The sequence below is a fragment of the Vombatus ursinus genome, unplaced genomic scaffold (assembly GCF_900497805.2).
Source record: "Vombatus ursinus unplaced genomic scaffold, bare-nosed wombat genome assembly UNPS02000749.1, whole genome shotgun sequence".
Lineage (NCBI taxonomy): Eukaryota > Metazoa > Chordata > Mammalia > Diprotodontia > Vombatidae > Vombatus > Vombatus ursinus.
This window is the reverse complement of record NW_020940527.1, coordinates 1,203,336-1,218,673: the sequence shown is the minus strand read 5'-3', so window position 1 is coordinate 1,218,673 and position 15,338 is coordinate 1,203,336. Positions and strand designations below refer to the sequence as shown.

At 45.9% G+C, this 15,338-nt stretch overlaps 1 protein-coding gene across 1 annotated transcript in view; it reads left to right on the top strand.

The window, feature by feature from the left end:
• The first annotated feature begins 3,865 nt into the window (after positions 1-3,865).
• CSPG4 (chondroitin sulfate proteoglycan 4) overlaps positions 3,866-15,338 on the top strand; it is a 94,969-nt gene continuing 83,496 nt past the window's right edge. Inside the window, exon 1 of the mRNA XM_027861127.1 lies at positions 3,866-4,026. Within this exon, the coding sequence (XP_027716928.1) occupies positions 3,918-4,026 (109 nt within the window). The 5' untranslated portion in view covers positions 3,866-3,917. The remainder of the gene's footprint in view (positions 4,027-15,338) is intronic.

Here is a 15,338-nt window from a genome sequence, read left to right as displayed (position 1 = left end):
CTTCAGTGCCCAGAAGTCCTAACCTTGCCTCCATGTGTCTGGTTAGACAGACTGGCCCAACCTGGAAAAATAACTGCTTGGGATTTGCTGAAACATGAGTTCCAACTCTGCCTTGTATTTGGCCCCCAAGGCTAGCCTTAACAATGTCATGGGAGGGGCACTGGGGCGGATCCCCTTCAGTCTAGATGTACCACCCCTTCCATTGTCATACTGCCTAACCTTCCAACATTAAGACTCTGCTGTGTCACCAACCCAGAGAAGCACTACTGATCATTAACTTATCTCAATTACCTTCCCTCCAAGACTACTGCATCACAAAATTCCCAGGTCAAGCCCTTAGCACCAAGTGTCTCTGGGCTCAGGAATCTGCTTCTCCCTATCGTCCCCCATTGTATACCCACTGGGAAGGGTCCTCCCTTGTCACACAGGCATTCTTCCCAAGACTTCTGGGAAGAAGGATGAGCAGGAGCTGAAGGTGTGGTGGCAGAAAGGATGTCTATTTTGGGCTTGGAGCATATGACCTCTTGGGGAGATTGCCCAGAGTCCACCAGGCTTCAGGTATCTGATCATGCTACCTGGGGCCCAATGTGGAGCGGGAGCCCAGGAAAAAATGGAAGTAGGCTCAAGGTGGAAACCTCACAAGAGCCAGCCAAAGGACCTATTCATAGTGCTAGGATCATAGGCCTAGAACTGGGAGGGACCTTACAAATAGAGAAACTAAGGAATGGAAAAGTAAAATGACATAGCCAAGGTCACCCAGATAACAAAGAGCAGTCAGGATATGAACCCAAGTCCTTTGACCTGGTGCTCTTGGCATTACTCCACAAGTGAGAATGTGAGCGTTCTACGGGACCTTAGAGATCATGTGGTCTGACAGTCTATTCTACAGAAGAGTAAGCTAAGGCCCAGAGAGAGGAAAGGTTTGCTCAAGATCTTACAGCAGGTTTGTGGCAGATCCCTGATTCCAACCAGCACTTTTTTCCCACTGCTTCTCCTGCAGAATGACTGACTTGTATGAATCCATTCATTAGTCCCTCTTCTATATCACCCAGAGTCCTAAGGGATCAATCAATCAGTCAGCAAGCATTTATTTTCTTGAATTTTTTTCAATTCTCTTGCGTTTATTTTTTCTATCCCACATCTTTCCCTTCCCAAAAGAAAAAGAAAAAAAAAAAGACTTCATAACAAATAAGCGTAGCTGAGCTAAACAAATTCTCATATTGTCCACGTCTAAAAATGTATGTCTCAGGGCAGCTAGGTGGCGCAGTGGATAGAGCTCCACACCTGGATTCAGGAGGACCTGAGTTCAAATCCAGCCTCAGACATTTGACACTTACTAGTTGTATGACTCTGGGCAAGTCACTTAACTCCACTGCCTAGTCCAAAAAAAAAAATATATGTCTCATTCAGCATCCAGAGTCCACCACCTCGTGATCGAGAGGTGAGTAGGATTCTTCAGTGGTCCACAACCACTATTCATTCATTAAGTGCTGACCAGATGCCAGGCATCAGGCTAAGTGCCAGATATATAGAGAATGGCAAAAATAGTACCTGCCCTCAGGAAACTCACATTCTGTCAAGAGAAAAAAAAACCATGAAAATAATTAAGTGCATCCAAGATATATACAAAATAAATAGGAGGTAATCTTAGAGGGGAGGGCACTAGCAGTTGGGGAGGACAGGAAAGTAGGGTTTGAGCTGAATTTTGAAGGAAGCCAGAGGTAAGCTAAGAGGCAGAGGTGAGAAAGCTAAGTGGTCCATTGGATAGAGCACAGAGCCTGGAGTCATGAAGGTCTGAGTTCAAAGCTGGCCTCAGACTCTAGCTGTGTGACCCTAGACAAGTCACTTCACTGCTTTTTGCCTCAGTTTCCTCATCTGTAAAATGAAGATAAAAATATCACCTACCTCTCAAGGTTGTTGTGAGGATCATAAAGCACTTAGCACCATGTCTGGCACATAGTAGGTGCTGTATAAATGTTAGCTATCATTATTATTATCACTGGGTAGGTTAGGTAGTGAAGTGGATAGTGTTACCGGCCTGGAGTGAAGAAGACCTGAGTTCAGATGCAGGCTGAGACACTAGCTGTGCAAGTCACTTAACCCTGTTTGCCTCAGTTTCTTTGTGTGTAAAATGAGCTGGAGAAGGAAATTTCAAAACACTCCAGTATCTTTGCTAAGAAAATCCCAAATGGGGTCACAGAGAGTCAGACACAACTAAAATGGTTGTTGGTGGTGATGATGATGATGATGATGATGCTCCAGGTCTGGGGACCAGTATAAAGGCACACAGCGTCATGTCCTAGAAACGGCGAAGAGTCCAGTGAGGCCGGACCATAAAGTATGTAGAGCAGAAGCAGTGTAAGAAGACTGAAAGACAGGAAGGAAAGGACAAGTTATTAAACACTGCAATTGCCCAACAGGATTTTCTACCTGACGTTGGAGGGAATAGGGAGTCAATGGAGTTTGTTGAGTCTTTAGGGGTGACATAGGCAGACTTCCACTTTAAGAAAATCAATTTGGCAGCTGAGCCAAAGTAAGGAGTAAAGGGAGACTTGGGGCTTGAAGGATCCCCAAAGGGGGACTGACTGAGAACTGAGGCTCTCCCCTCTCACACCTCCACCCCACCCCTCACACAGGGCAGGGACTTCATCTCCACCAATAGAGAGGCCCATACCAATGGGCTTTGGGACAGGCGTGCCATGAGCATCCGTGTGTGTGTGTATATACAACATAGATAGGAAATAATTTAAGAGGAAGGGTGAGCAAAAGGGCGGTCAGAAAAGGCTTTGTGTAAAATAGGGATTTGAATCAAGTCCTGAAGGGAACTTTGGGGTCACAGACACAGAGAGATAAGGGGCAAATGAATTCCAGGTATGGGGGACAGTCAGTGCCAAACTGGAAGATGGAATGTGATTTAGGAGGAACAGTAAGAAAGCCAGATTGTCTCCATTGCAGTGTCCATGAAGAGGGCCAGTGTGTAATAAGAAGAAAGAAGGATTGTGGCCAGGTTGTGAGAGGTTCGGGCACACACACACACTCTCTCTCACTAATATGCCCATACGTTGGCTAGCACACCCAGACGGGAACACACGTACACGTTCAAGGCTAGGTTCATGAGCAGACACACAGACGTGTGGAGGCTTTAGCTCCTGATGTATAACTAGACAGTTGCAGAGAACATAGCTGTTCACACACGCTGCCCAGGTCCAGGGAGGGGCTGTTCGAGGCGAGGCACTGGGCAAGCCTATATTTTTGGCTGGCAACGGTGACCCAGACCCTGGACCTGAATTACAGATAGAGTCCCATCCTAGCCCCCTTTATCCGATTCCCTCCCCCATTCCGGATGTGAACTAGGAGAAGGAATCCCACAGATCTTTAGATATGTCTTGAGTGGGTGGGTGAGGGCAAATCAGAGTATCCCTGACAGAAAGGTTCCCAGCTCTAATCCACAGTTAAGGGAAACTCAGCCCAGAATCCAGACCCCAGGCCCCAAATACCTTCAGGAACAAACTGGATGGAACCAGTGATGATGTTGGAAGGGGGGCACCTCTAAGGGTCCTCTCCTCATTAATCCCACACACACCCTTCCCAAGTCTGGTCTCAGCCAGGAAAGAGGGAAAACCTTTCTCTGTTCCAACTGGCAAGCCCTCACCTCCCAGGGGAAAAGAAACCGAATTCTAGTGTCAAGCTCTACACTGGCCCTTTAAGTAGAGTTGGTGAGGGAGGGGGAGATCCAGCCTGAAATCTGAGAGGTGCTTGTTTGAACCCAGTTTGACTAGCGGGTTGCTGGCCCCTCCTCCTTGCTCTGAGCGCTATTAAATATAGTAGTAGTCAGGAGGGGACCCACTCCACATCTTGTCTCTCTTGAGTTCTCACTGGGAAATGCTCCGGGCATTGATCTGAGACATCCAGCAAAGATGCTTCTAGCCCTGAGACCACCCCAGCAGCAGCCGCGGAGGGGGCCGCTGATCCAGCTTCTCCTCTCTCTGCTTCTATGTGCGCTACTGCCCGGCCCTGTTTCTGGAGGTGAGTCTTTCAGGGACTGCTCCCCTCCTCCCGTGGTCCCACTAAAACTCGCGCCGTTACTGCGGGGAGAGAGCAGGGGAGAAAGTTGAGGCCATGGGGACCAGAGGTAGACGATGGACCAGGGATAGGGGGAAGCAGAGGAAAGAGTCCATGTTGGGACACATCTCCCCTGATTTACAAACACCTTGCTCCCTGGATCCCAGGTCCCAAGCCAGAGTAAGCAGATGGGACCCAGGCCTCCTCCCTTGATGGGCACGGTTTTCAGGTGGTGATTACCCGCTCTCTACAAAGCCCAGTCTTATATAGTGGAACATCTGGACTTGGAGAGTGCCCTCTTAGGGGCCCATCTTGAAGGGTAGGGTGCAGGGAGAGCTGTCTGGAGCTCATCAGGTGCTGGAATCCATGGAGGGTGGGCTAGGCAGGGTGCCCTTGGGACCAACCTCAATCCCAGGGCTCTGGGCCAGGACCACCAGGCAGGAATTGCAGTCTACACAGCTCTGCTTCTGTCAGGGCATCCACCGCCACCCCTACCCCCCACCTCTACCCCACCCAAGCCGAGCCCTGCCCCATTCCCAGCCATGTGGAGTTTAGAAACGGGACTGCCAAGCCCCAGAACCAAACAGATGTCCCTCATTGCTCTCTCGTATTGACAAGCTGGGTAGCAGCCCGCACTGAGGTCAGTTGGTTTATGAATGATCCTACTTGGTCCCTAGGACAAGGGTCTGAATGGCAGTCTCTCCGGGGACAAGTTCTGCATACTGCTGGAGATGAAATGAGTTAAGAGTCTCTGCTCGTTCCTAAGACAGCGGTACTTAGTGCTTGTACTATATAGGTTGTAGTTTGTTCAGGGCGTGGTTTGTCCGGTCTGTGGCTTACCCAGGCTGAGGATTGTCCAGCCTGAGGGTTATTCAGGCTTAGAGTGAATCATAGCATGATAGGGATTAGAGCTGGAAGAGACTTTGGAGGATATCTGGTCTGGCCCTCTCATTTTACTGGAGAGGAAACTGAGGCACAGAGAGTTGAAGTGCTTGAGGTCAGTGTGCAGTTCATTCAGCCTGTGATTTAGCTAGGCTGTGGTTTATCCCAGCTTTGGGACAGTTTCTAGTTCTGCCACCCTGCCTCTTCCCCAGCTTGTCCTCTGGCCTCTGCCTTCTAAGGTCTAGTCATTGGGGGACTGAGGAAGCAGACCCTAAACCCCAGATCCTTAACCTCTTCTGTGTCATGGACCCTTTGGGCAGTATGGTGAAGCCTGTTCTCAGTTTTAGATGCATAAAATGAAATGCAGAGGATAACAAAAGAAACCAATTATGAAGTTATTAAAATATTATTTTTGTTTTTTGGGGTTTTTTTAGGCAATTGGGGTTAAGTAACTTGCCCAGGGTCACACAGCTAGTGAGTGTCAAGTGTTTGGTCTGAGGTCAGATTTGAACTCAGGTCCTCCTGACTTCAGGGCCAGTGCTCTATCCACTGCGCCACCTAGCTGCCCCAAAATATTTTTTAAAAAAATAAGTTCACAGACCCCAGATAAAGAACCTCTGCCAATCTAAGGAAATTGTGAATTTACTGGAAAGATTTGGAGGAGAAGGAAGTTGAGGCACTGAGGACCAAAATTCTGATTATCCAGGGCCTCGATCCCTCCCAGGCCACGGATAACGGGGAATGGCTGCCTCCCCCCTCTCCCCAAGAAGGGTGGGCCTGGGACTGGTGAATGGGTCTGGAGTCCATCCCGCTCAACGTCCCAGGTGGTGCACAGGGTTCCCTGCAGGGACTAGACCAGCGGAGGGGCTTCAGGGCACTTCAGAGAGGATGTTGAGTGGGCGCTTCCACCAGCCATCCTCTGACTTCACTGGCCTGGTCGATGTCTGATCCTAAAAAAGCAGCCTCAGCAGCCGCCTACTCTGACAGTGGTCCCTTGGCCCCACCCACCACCTCTCCCCTCCCTCAGTCTCCCAAGCCTCGCTCTGCTCACTCCTTGTGTCTGTGTCTCCCTATGGCTGTCTGCCTCTCAGCTGTCTCTATCTCTACTTCCCTTTCTCTCTGTCTCTGCCCCTCCTCCACTGTCTCTGTTTCCTTCTCTTTCTGCTACCATCTTTGTCCCTCTGTCCAAATTCCACCTCCTCTGGCTCTTCACTGCCTCTTGCCCTTTGTATACCTATCTGTATCTGTGTCTCCCATTGCCTCTGCCTATTGCTACCCTTGTGTCCTTCTTAACTGGCCGCCTGCTTTCCTCCCCCATCATGCTTTCCTTAGGAGAGCCTCTCCAAAGCAGGAAGACAACCTTAGTGACCTAGGAGACCACCCATTCAGCAACGCACTGGGTGGTTCTAGCTTCCTAGTGCCCTCAGGCAGGACCCTGGACTCCCCACACACCAACCCACACACCAGTGAGCACTCACCTTGGAGGGTGCTGGCCAGCAACCCCTACTCAGAGATCTACCCCCACCCCCATCACCACCCCCACCCCCAACCCCCCCACCCCTGACCCCAACCTCCCAACCTCTGGCAGTGCTTTTTGTATTTCTCAATCCCTGGTGGGAGGACTGCTGTGTGCAGAAAGAGATGGGACCACACCTACCTCGGACCACAGCAATGCCTATGGTGCCAGTGACCCTGCCAGCCTCACCCTCAGAGCCCAGTTCTGGATGAGCTCTGGGACTCATCCCATCATAGTGTGATACAGGAGGCTCTGGGAAGATTCTCCTGACTCCCCAAATCTCTCCTCATTCTACCCTTACAGCTTCATTTCTTTTGAGTGTGGCTTTGGTCCCCTCAGGTAAAACAGAGGTCTACACCACCACTACCACCACTCTAACAGTGATACCTGAGTATCAATGAGTTTTCTATCCAGGCTAGCTCTGATGGGTGGAGTTGGGAGCAGGCTTGGATGGAGGACCTTAGACAGACAAGAGGGTACCAGCCCTGGGCAGTTAAGGAGTATGAAAACAATGCCCCTCCTACCAGCCCCAGGGTAGGAAGAACCACACCCTTATGCCCACTAATCAGATGGGGAAGCCTCAGCCCCCTGAAAGCATGAGGGGAGAATGGAAAAGCATCATGAGTTTCCTCCAGGGGAAATGAGTCAGGGTAGGATACCCCATGAGTCAGGGGTAGGAGAGACTTTGGGCTTCTGTCCCAGGGCTTGGGTCCTGTTAAGGAACTCCATGCTTGTCTCAGAAAATCAGATAGGGCCAAGAGGAAAGAAGATGCCAGGTTCTGAAATTAGCAGCTATGAGTTGTTTCCAAAAATCATTTCACCCAGGCCCCTGCTTTTGGTTTGATAGAAAAGTAAGAAGACTGGGTTAAACAAGCGAGGGACTGAAACTCTATAATCTCCCTTTTTTCAGTTCTAATATTTGATCCCTCCATCAGTAAGATGGAGGGATCTGACCATAATGCTCCTGCTTTGGTTTAGACTTGTTTGCTTTTATCAAAATGTGATTTTAATTTTGTTGATTCGTTTTGTTTTTATATCACCTGTGTCACCCAAGGTGTCCCTCCCTCCACCCCATCACAGAGGACAATCCATTATAACAAAAAGAAGGAAGGAAGGAAGGAAGGAAGGAAGGAAGGAAGGAAGGAAGGAAGGAAGGAAGGAAGGAAGGAAGGAAGGAAGGAAGGAAGGAAGAAGGGAGAGAGGAAGGAAAGAAAAAGAAAGAAAGAAAGAAAGAGAAAGAGCCAGTTGAGCAGAACTAGTCAGCAGTTGGAAAAAGTCTGACATTATTTGTAGTTTTCCACACCCATAGTCCTTCACCACTGTGTGTACACAAACACACACACACACACACACACAGAGTTTTTAGATTCATTTTCAATCAATATTTTATTGCGCTTCTACTCCATCTCTACTTCTCTCTCTTTCTGTGTCTGCCTCTTCTCCACTGTCTCTGTCACTATCCCTGGGTCTGTCTTGTCCAGATCTGTCTTCATTCACCTTCTCTGTCTCTTCTGACATAACCCAGCACCCCATCTGCTGGGATCCCAGAAGGACTTCAGACCATCCAGTTTGACTCTGCCCTATCCTTCTATGGCTCTCTCCTCCTTTCCATCTATTCCATTATGGAATTGGGAAAACTTCAATGTCCTGCAGTATCCTATGAGCCTTGGTCCTCCACCTCATCACTGCCTTCTGCCCCTCTGATTGACGGGTGGAGCCACTAACTCTCAGCCTCCATTTAAGGAGGGAGCTCATCTCTCACCGGACTGCCCTGCTCTGGGAGAAGCCTCCCCTTCTCCACCCACCCCCTGTTCAGTACCTTCCCTCATCACCCATTGTCTTCTCCCATTCCACTGTAAGTTCCTTGAGGATAAGAACTTTCTTTTTTTTTTTTTTTTTGTATTTGTATTTGTATCCACAACACTTAGCACAGTACCAGGCACATCGTAGGTGCTTAATGCATGTTTATTGACTAATATTATTCCCGTGGTCCACATAGCTGATCCTCAATCTGCTCTTGGCTCAATGTGTCCTCCTTTCCTACAATTCACTTCCTCCTCGTCTTAGAGCTCAAAATCCTCCTCTTCCCTCTAGGCTTAGCTCAAGCCTTAGACCCTTCAGAAAGCCTTCCCAATTCCTCCCCCAGCTGAGCCTTGCATTGTCCTCCTCCAGTTTGCCTGGAGCACTCTTTCCAGTCTTCTCCTTTACCTCTGGGTCATACTACTCTGCTGACCTATAGTATATTTCTATACATGTGCAGACCCATGTAAAGGTCCTGATGGGGGTCACCGAGTTGCTCTTGTCTTCCCATCCTCTGGTACATAGTAGGCATTTAATAAATGTTTGCCCAATTATTCAATCAACAAGGAATTATTAAGTGCTTACCATGAGCCGGGCACTGTGGTGGGCCATTATTATAAGACCTTCTCTATCATCAAATTTGTAACATAGTTGGGAGACCAACCTTGAACGTGGAAAAGCCAAGACTGTGTAGACCAAAAACTGAGAGGTCCAAACGCTTCCAGCTATAGGAACTAGGAGCAGGAAGAGATCATCACTGTGGACTGAGGAAGTCGGGGACGGCTCGCTAAAAAAAGAGGACCTTATTCAGAGACACACACACACACACACACACACACACACCCCGACTCTGAACAAAATGTACCCGGCATCCACCAGATACAATCGTTGTATAAATTTCAAATCAATAACGTCAGGCCTCAGCCTCAGCACTGTAACGAGGGCCAGGCGGGCAGAGCTTTGGCCCAGGGTATCAGAATTTGGAGCACTTGTACTTCATGGAAGCTGCCACATGGTGACTACCTCTACTTGGTGGCTATGCCCTGAGAGGAGCTCCTCTCTACCCCCTTCCCTTCCCGGCTCACTCCCTTGGACACTGACCTCAATCAATCAACAAGCATTCCAGAAGTACCCACCGCGTTCCGGGCACCGTCTAGGTTCTAGGTATAGAGACAAAAACAAAACAGTCCTTGCCTCCAAAGTGGCATGGTGGAAAAAGCAATGGATTTGGAGTCAGAGGAGGCAGGTTCAAATCTCACCTCTGCCATTCACTACCTCTGTGGTGTTGAACAAATCATGGCACCTCCCTAAGCCTCAGTTTCCTAATCCGTCAAATGAGGGGGTTGGTCTAGATGGCTCAAAGGCTCTGTCTGGCTCTATATCTATGATCCTTTGACCATTCTGTCAGCATCACCAAGTGTTCTGGGGTCTCTATTTCCTCCCAAAGGGTGGTCACCCTCCCAAAAGATCTCTTCCACACTGGCCCTTGTGTCCAGTGATTTCAAGTCTCTCCCCACACCCTCCCCTTTTCCCAGCTGAATTTCTCTTTCAACATCGATTTGGGGGTGCCTTTTGTCCTCCTTGCCCCAGAGCCAGGGGAGCAGCATAGCTATTTTGGGTTTAACTCTCTTCAGCCGAGTAATCTCCAGACCAGATGCCTCAGCTGAATTGTCACTCCTTCTCCTTCTCCCTGGGGTGAGGGTCTCCCAGGCCATTGTGTCTTGGATAGGGAATGTGCACAGAGGTCTCAGGACATCTATTGTATTTGCCACAGGTTGAGAAGAAGGGAGCTGAGCATGGGAGTAGGTCCTAGGATGCTAGCATATTAAAATCATATCTCTGGACCTGGGACCTCATCCAGTCTAACCCCCTCATTTAATAACAGAATAATAGCTAACATTTATATAGCACTTACAATGTGCCGGGTACTGTGCTAAGCACTTTCTAATTATTACCACATTTAATCCTCACAATGACTCTGAGAGGCTGGATACTATTATTATCCCCATTTTATAGATGAGGAAACAGACCTAAAAGGGTTAATGGACTTGCCCAAAGTCACACAGCTAATAAGTTTCAAAAGGAGATTAGGTTTGGGGAGATCTAGAGAGGAAAAAATAAAAGGAAGGACAGTTGCAAAGATAAAAATTTTGAACACTGTTGTGGGGGGTGGGGTGGAAGGTTCTGTTTCTCTTTTAGGACTGTCATAAAGGGGATTTTTGCATCAGGCAGGAGATTGGACCAGATGACCCTCCTATTCCTATGAAGATCTGGTCCCTGCCCCTAAGAGTTTTACAAGCAGGCTGTGGAAACCTAAGAGATACAAAGATCCACAATTTGTTGGAATAGAGCAAACACCAGTGGAGGAGCCCAAAAACCTGGGTTCAGGTCCCACATCTATCGCTTATAGTCACAAGCCTTTGAGCAGGTCATTTCACTGCTCCAATACTATATTTCCTAATCTGTAAAATGAGATAATGATATCCATCGTGCAGACCTCACAGGGCTGTTGAGTTGTAAGGACCAAATGAAAGAAGGTGCTTTGGAAACTGTAAGCTTTAAGAATGTAAAGGATTCTTACTATTTAAAGAGACCAGCGGTGCAGACAGCTAGGACTGCTGGAGATTAGGGCAAGGAGAAATCCCAGAGGCACTGGGGGGAGTAGAAAGAGAAACGGATTTGGATGACCTTTGTTATTGTTCAATTGTTTCAATCATGACTGACTCTTAGTGACTCCTTTGGGGTTTTCTTGGCAAAGATAGTGGAATGGTTTGCCATTTTCTTCTCCAGCTCATTTTACAGATGAGGAAACTGAGGCAAACAGGTGAAGTGACTTGCCCAGAGTCACCCAGCTATTAAGTGTCTGAGGCCAGATTTGAACTCACAAAGATTAGTCCTCCTAAATTCAGGCCCAGTGCTCTATCTACTAAGCCACCTAACTGCCCGAGTTGGGATTTAAGCTATGCTCCTTGCTAACCATGTAGTTTTTGTTAAATTACTCAGCCTCTCTGGTCCTCAGTTTCCTCACTGGCAAAATGAGAAGTTTGGATTAGATGAATACAAGGTTTCTTCTAGCTCTAAATCCATTGACCTGTGGTCACAGGGTTGAGATAATGAAGGAAAGCTTCCTGGACCTTGAAGGATGGCAAGGACCTGAAGTAGCAGGAAGGAAAGCAGAAGGTCACGTCAGGCAGAAAAGATGCTGAGGCAGGAATGAACATGGCTTGGGCAGGTGATAATAAGGAGAACAGCCTGGCTGGAGAAGAGGGTGTGTATAGGGGCATAGTTGGCTATGAGCCTGGAAAGGTAAGCTGGCATCAGATTGTGGAAGGCTTTGAATGCCAAGTTAATGAATTGGAATTTGGTTTTCTTGGACCATCTTCATGCACCCCCTTACCCAATGGGTAGCCAGCCCAGAGCAAATGAAGAGTTTTGAGCCCAAAAGTGATGTTAGGGAGACTAATCTGGCATCAGTATGCAAGATGTATTGGGAGAGAATTTGGAGATTAATGGTGGGGGGAAATGTCAGAAAAGATAAAACCTTAGGATCTGTAGCTGGGAGGGACCTTAGGCATGTTCTAGCCCAACTAATTCATCTCACAGAGGAGGACAGTAAGTCCCAGAGAAGCTTAGGGGTTTGCCCAGGATCACACAGCTGTTATCAGAGCTGGGCAAGTTGGCTTGGCTTCTTAGAGGACTTCAGGATTAACCCTTGCTCCAGGGACCTGTCAGCCTGTGGTTCAACCTCCTGAGCTCTTCCTCCCCACAACCAGCCCAGGCTCTCTGCAGCTGTTGTCATTCCCCTCCTCTCCTCTCCCCACCTCACCCCACCCCTACCCTGGGGGTCAGAACAGGGCCTCCTTCCCTGTTTGGGGAAAGCCAGACTTATAAGGAGCTCTCCAACAGCACCAGGCCACAAGCTCCCCTACCTCCAAAAAAGCCTACACACCAGAAATAATAATTTGTATAGAACTTTATGGTTTGCAAAACCCTTTACAAATTTTATCTCACCTTATTCTCAGAACAACTCTGAGGTAGGTGCTATTATTATCTTCATTTTACAGAGGGGAAAACTGAGGCAGGCAGAATTTAAGTGACTTTACCAGAGTAGAACAGCACTAGCTATATCTGAGGCTGGATTTGAATTTAGGTCTTCCTGACTCCAGGGATGGAGCTCTATCCACTGCCTCACCTACCTGCCTCTAAATGACCTGAACGTGTCATCAAGTCAAACCCCGCTGCCCCTGAAGCCTCACTAAAACCATTCCGGAGCCATCATTCCACTCTGGCTCCTCTCCCTCACTCCATTTTGCTTTCACAGAATCTTAGGGTTGGAAGGGACCTCAGAGAACCCACTGAAAGTTATCTTCCAGCTCTTCTTAGCCTGACAGAACTAGCTCCTTGTTAACCCATTGAAGCCTCTCAGGCTCAATTGGGTTGAGGAATATGGAAATTTTAACAGGAATATCCAGACTACTAGGGAGCATGGTGCAATGAAAAGAGAATTGGATTTTGATTAAGAAAATCTAATGTTAAGTCCCAGCTCTGCCATTTACTAGCATCAGTTTACCCATCCACGAAATGAGTGAATTGGACTAGATGATCTCTAGAGTACCTTCCAGCTTTTTTTTCCCAATTTTTTTAACATTTTTATTTAAACTCTTGAGTTCCAAATTCTATCCCTCTCTCCCTCTCCTCTCCCCTTCCTGAGATGGTAAGTAATCAGATGTAGGCTATACATGTGAAATTATGTAAAACATTTCCATATTAGTAATTTTGTACAAGAAGACTCAAATAAAAGAAAAAAAAGAAAGAAAGTGAAAAACAGCATGCTGCAGTCTCTATTCAATCAATATCAGTTCTTTCTCTGGAGGTGGATAGTATGCTTCATCATTAGTCCTTTGGGATTTTCTTGGATCATTTTATTGCTGAGGATGGCTAAACAGTTCATTGAACAATATTGCTGTTACTGCATACAACATTCTCCTGGTTCTGCTCACTTCATTCAGCATCAGTTCATGTAAGTCTTTCCAGGTTTTTCTGAAGTCATCCTGACTGTCATTTCTTACAGCACAATAATATTCCATTATAGTCATATACTTCAGCTTATTTAGCCACTTCCCAATTGATGGGCATCCCTTTGATTTCCAGGTCTTAGCCATCACAAAAAGAGCTGCTATAAATATTTTCATACAAATAGGTCCTTTTCCCTTTTTTGGATGTCTTTGTGATATAGACCTAGCCGTAGTATTGCTGGATCAAAGGGTATGCACAGTTTTATAGCCCTTTGGGCATAGTTCCAATTTGCTCTCCAGAATAGTTGGATCAGTGCACAACTCCACCAACGGTGCGTTAGTGTCCCAGTTTTCCCACATGTCCTCCAACAAAGGACATTTTTTTCTTTTTTTTTTCTGTCATATTAGCCATGCTGATAAGTGTGAGGTGTTACCTCAGAGTTGTTTTAATTTGCATTTCTCTGATCAATAGTAATTTAGAGCATTTTTTAATATGACTATGGATAGCTTTGATTTCTTTGTCTGAAAACTGCCTGTTTGTATCCTTTGACAATTTATCAATTGAGGAATGAGTTGTATTTTTATGGATTTGACTCAGTTCTCTATATATTTGAGAAATGAAGCCTTTATCAGAAATATTTGTTGCAAAAAAAAATTTCCCCAGTTTTCTGCTTTCCTTATAATTTTGGCTACATTGGTTTTGTTTGTGCAAAAATTTTTAAATTTGATAAAATCAAAATTATCTATTTTAAATTTTGTGATGCTCTCTCTATCTTATTTAGTCCTAAATTCTTCCCTTATCCATAAATCTGATAGATGAACTATTCCATGCTCTCTTAATTTGCTTATAGTATCACCCTTTAGGCATAAGTCTTGTACCTATTTTGACTTTATATTGGTTTACGGTATGAGATGTTGGTCTATATCTAGTTTCTGCCATACTGTTTTCCCAGCAGTTTTTGTCAATTAATGAGTTTTTCCCTCAAAAGCTTGGATTTTGGGGTTTATCATATACCAGATTACTATAGTCATTTATTGTAATGTAATTTGTACCTAATCTAGTCCACTGATCCACCACTCTGTTTCTTAGCCAGTACCAGATTGTTTTGATAATTACTGCTTTATAATAAAGTTTGAGATCTGGCATGGCAAGACCACCTTCTTTCACACTTTTTTTCATTGATTCCCTTGATATCCTTGAGCTTTTGTTCTTCCAGATGAAATTTGTTATTATTTTTTCTAGTTCTATTTAAAAAAATTTTATGGTTTGATTGGTTTGGCACTGAATAAATAGATTAATTTAGGTAGAACTGTCATTTGATTATATTGGCTTAGCCTATTGATGAGCAATTAATATTTTTCCAATTGTCTAGATCTGACTTTGTTTGTGTGAAAAGTGTTTTAAAGTTGTGTTTATATAGTTCCTGGGTTTGTTTTGACAGGTAGACTCCCAAGTGTTTTACATTATCTGCAGTTATTTTATTTTATTTTTTTGGTAAGGCAATTGGGGTTAAGTGACTTGCCCAAGGTCACACAGCTAGTACATGTCAAGTGTTTGGTCTGAGGCCGGATTTGAACTCAGGTCCTCCTAACTTCAGGGCCAGTGCTCTATCCGCTGCGCCACCTAGCTGCCCCTTGCAGTTATTTTAAATGGAAATTATCTTTCTATCTCTTGCTGCTGGACTTTGTTGATAATATATAGGAATGCTGATGAATCATGTGGGTTTATTTTGTTTCCTGCAACTTTGCTAAAGTTGCTAATAATTCCAAGTAGTTTTTTTTTCAGTTGTTTCTCTAGGATTTTCTAACATCATATCATCTGCAAAGAGTGATAGGTTTGTTTCTTCATTGCCTATTCTAATTCCTTTAATTTCTTTTTCTTCTCTTATTGCTATACTAACATTTCTGGTACAATATTAAATAATAGAGGTGATAATGGGCATCCTTGCTTTATCCTTGATTGTACTGAGATAGCTTATCCCCACTACAGATAAGGTTTGCTGATGGTTTTAGATAAATATTACTAATCATTTTAGGGTAAGCTCCATTTATTCCTATGCTCC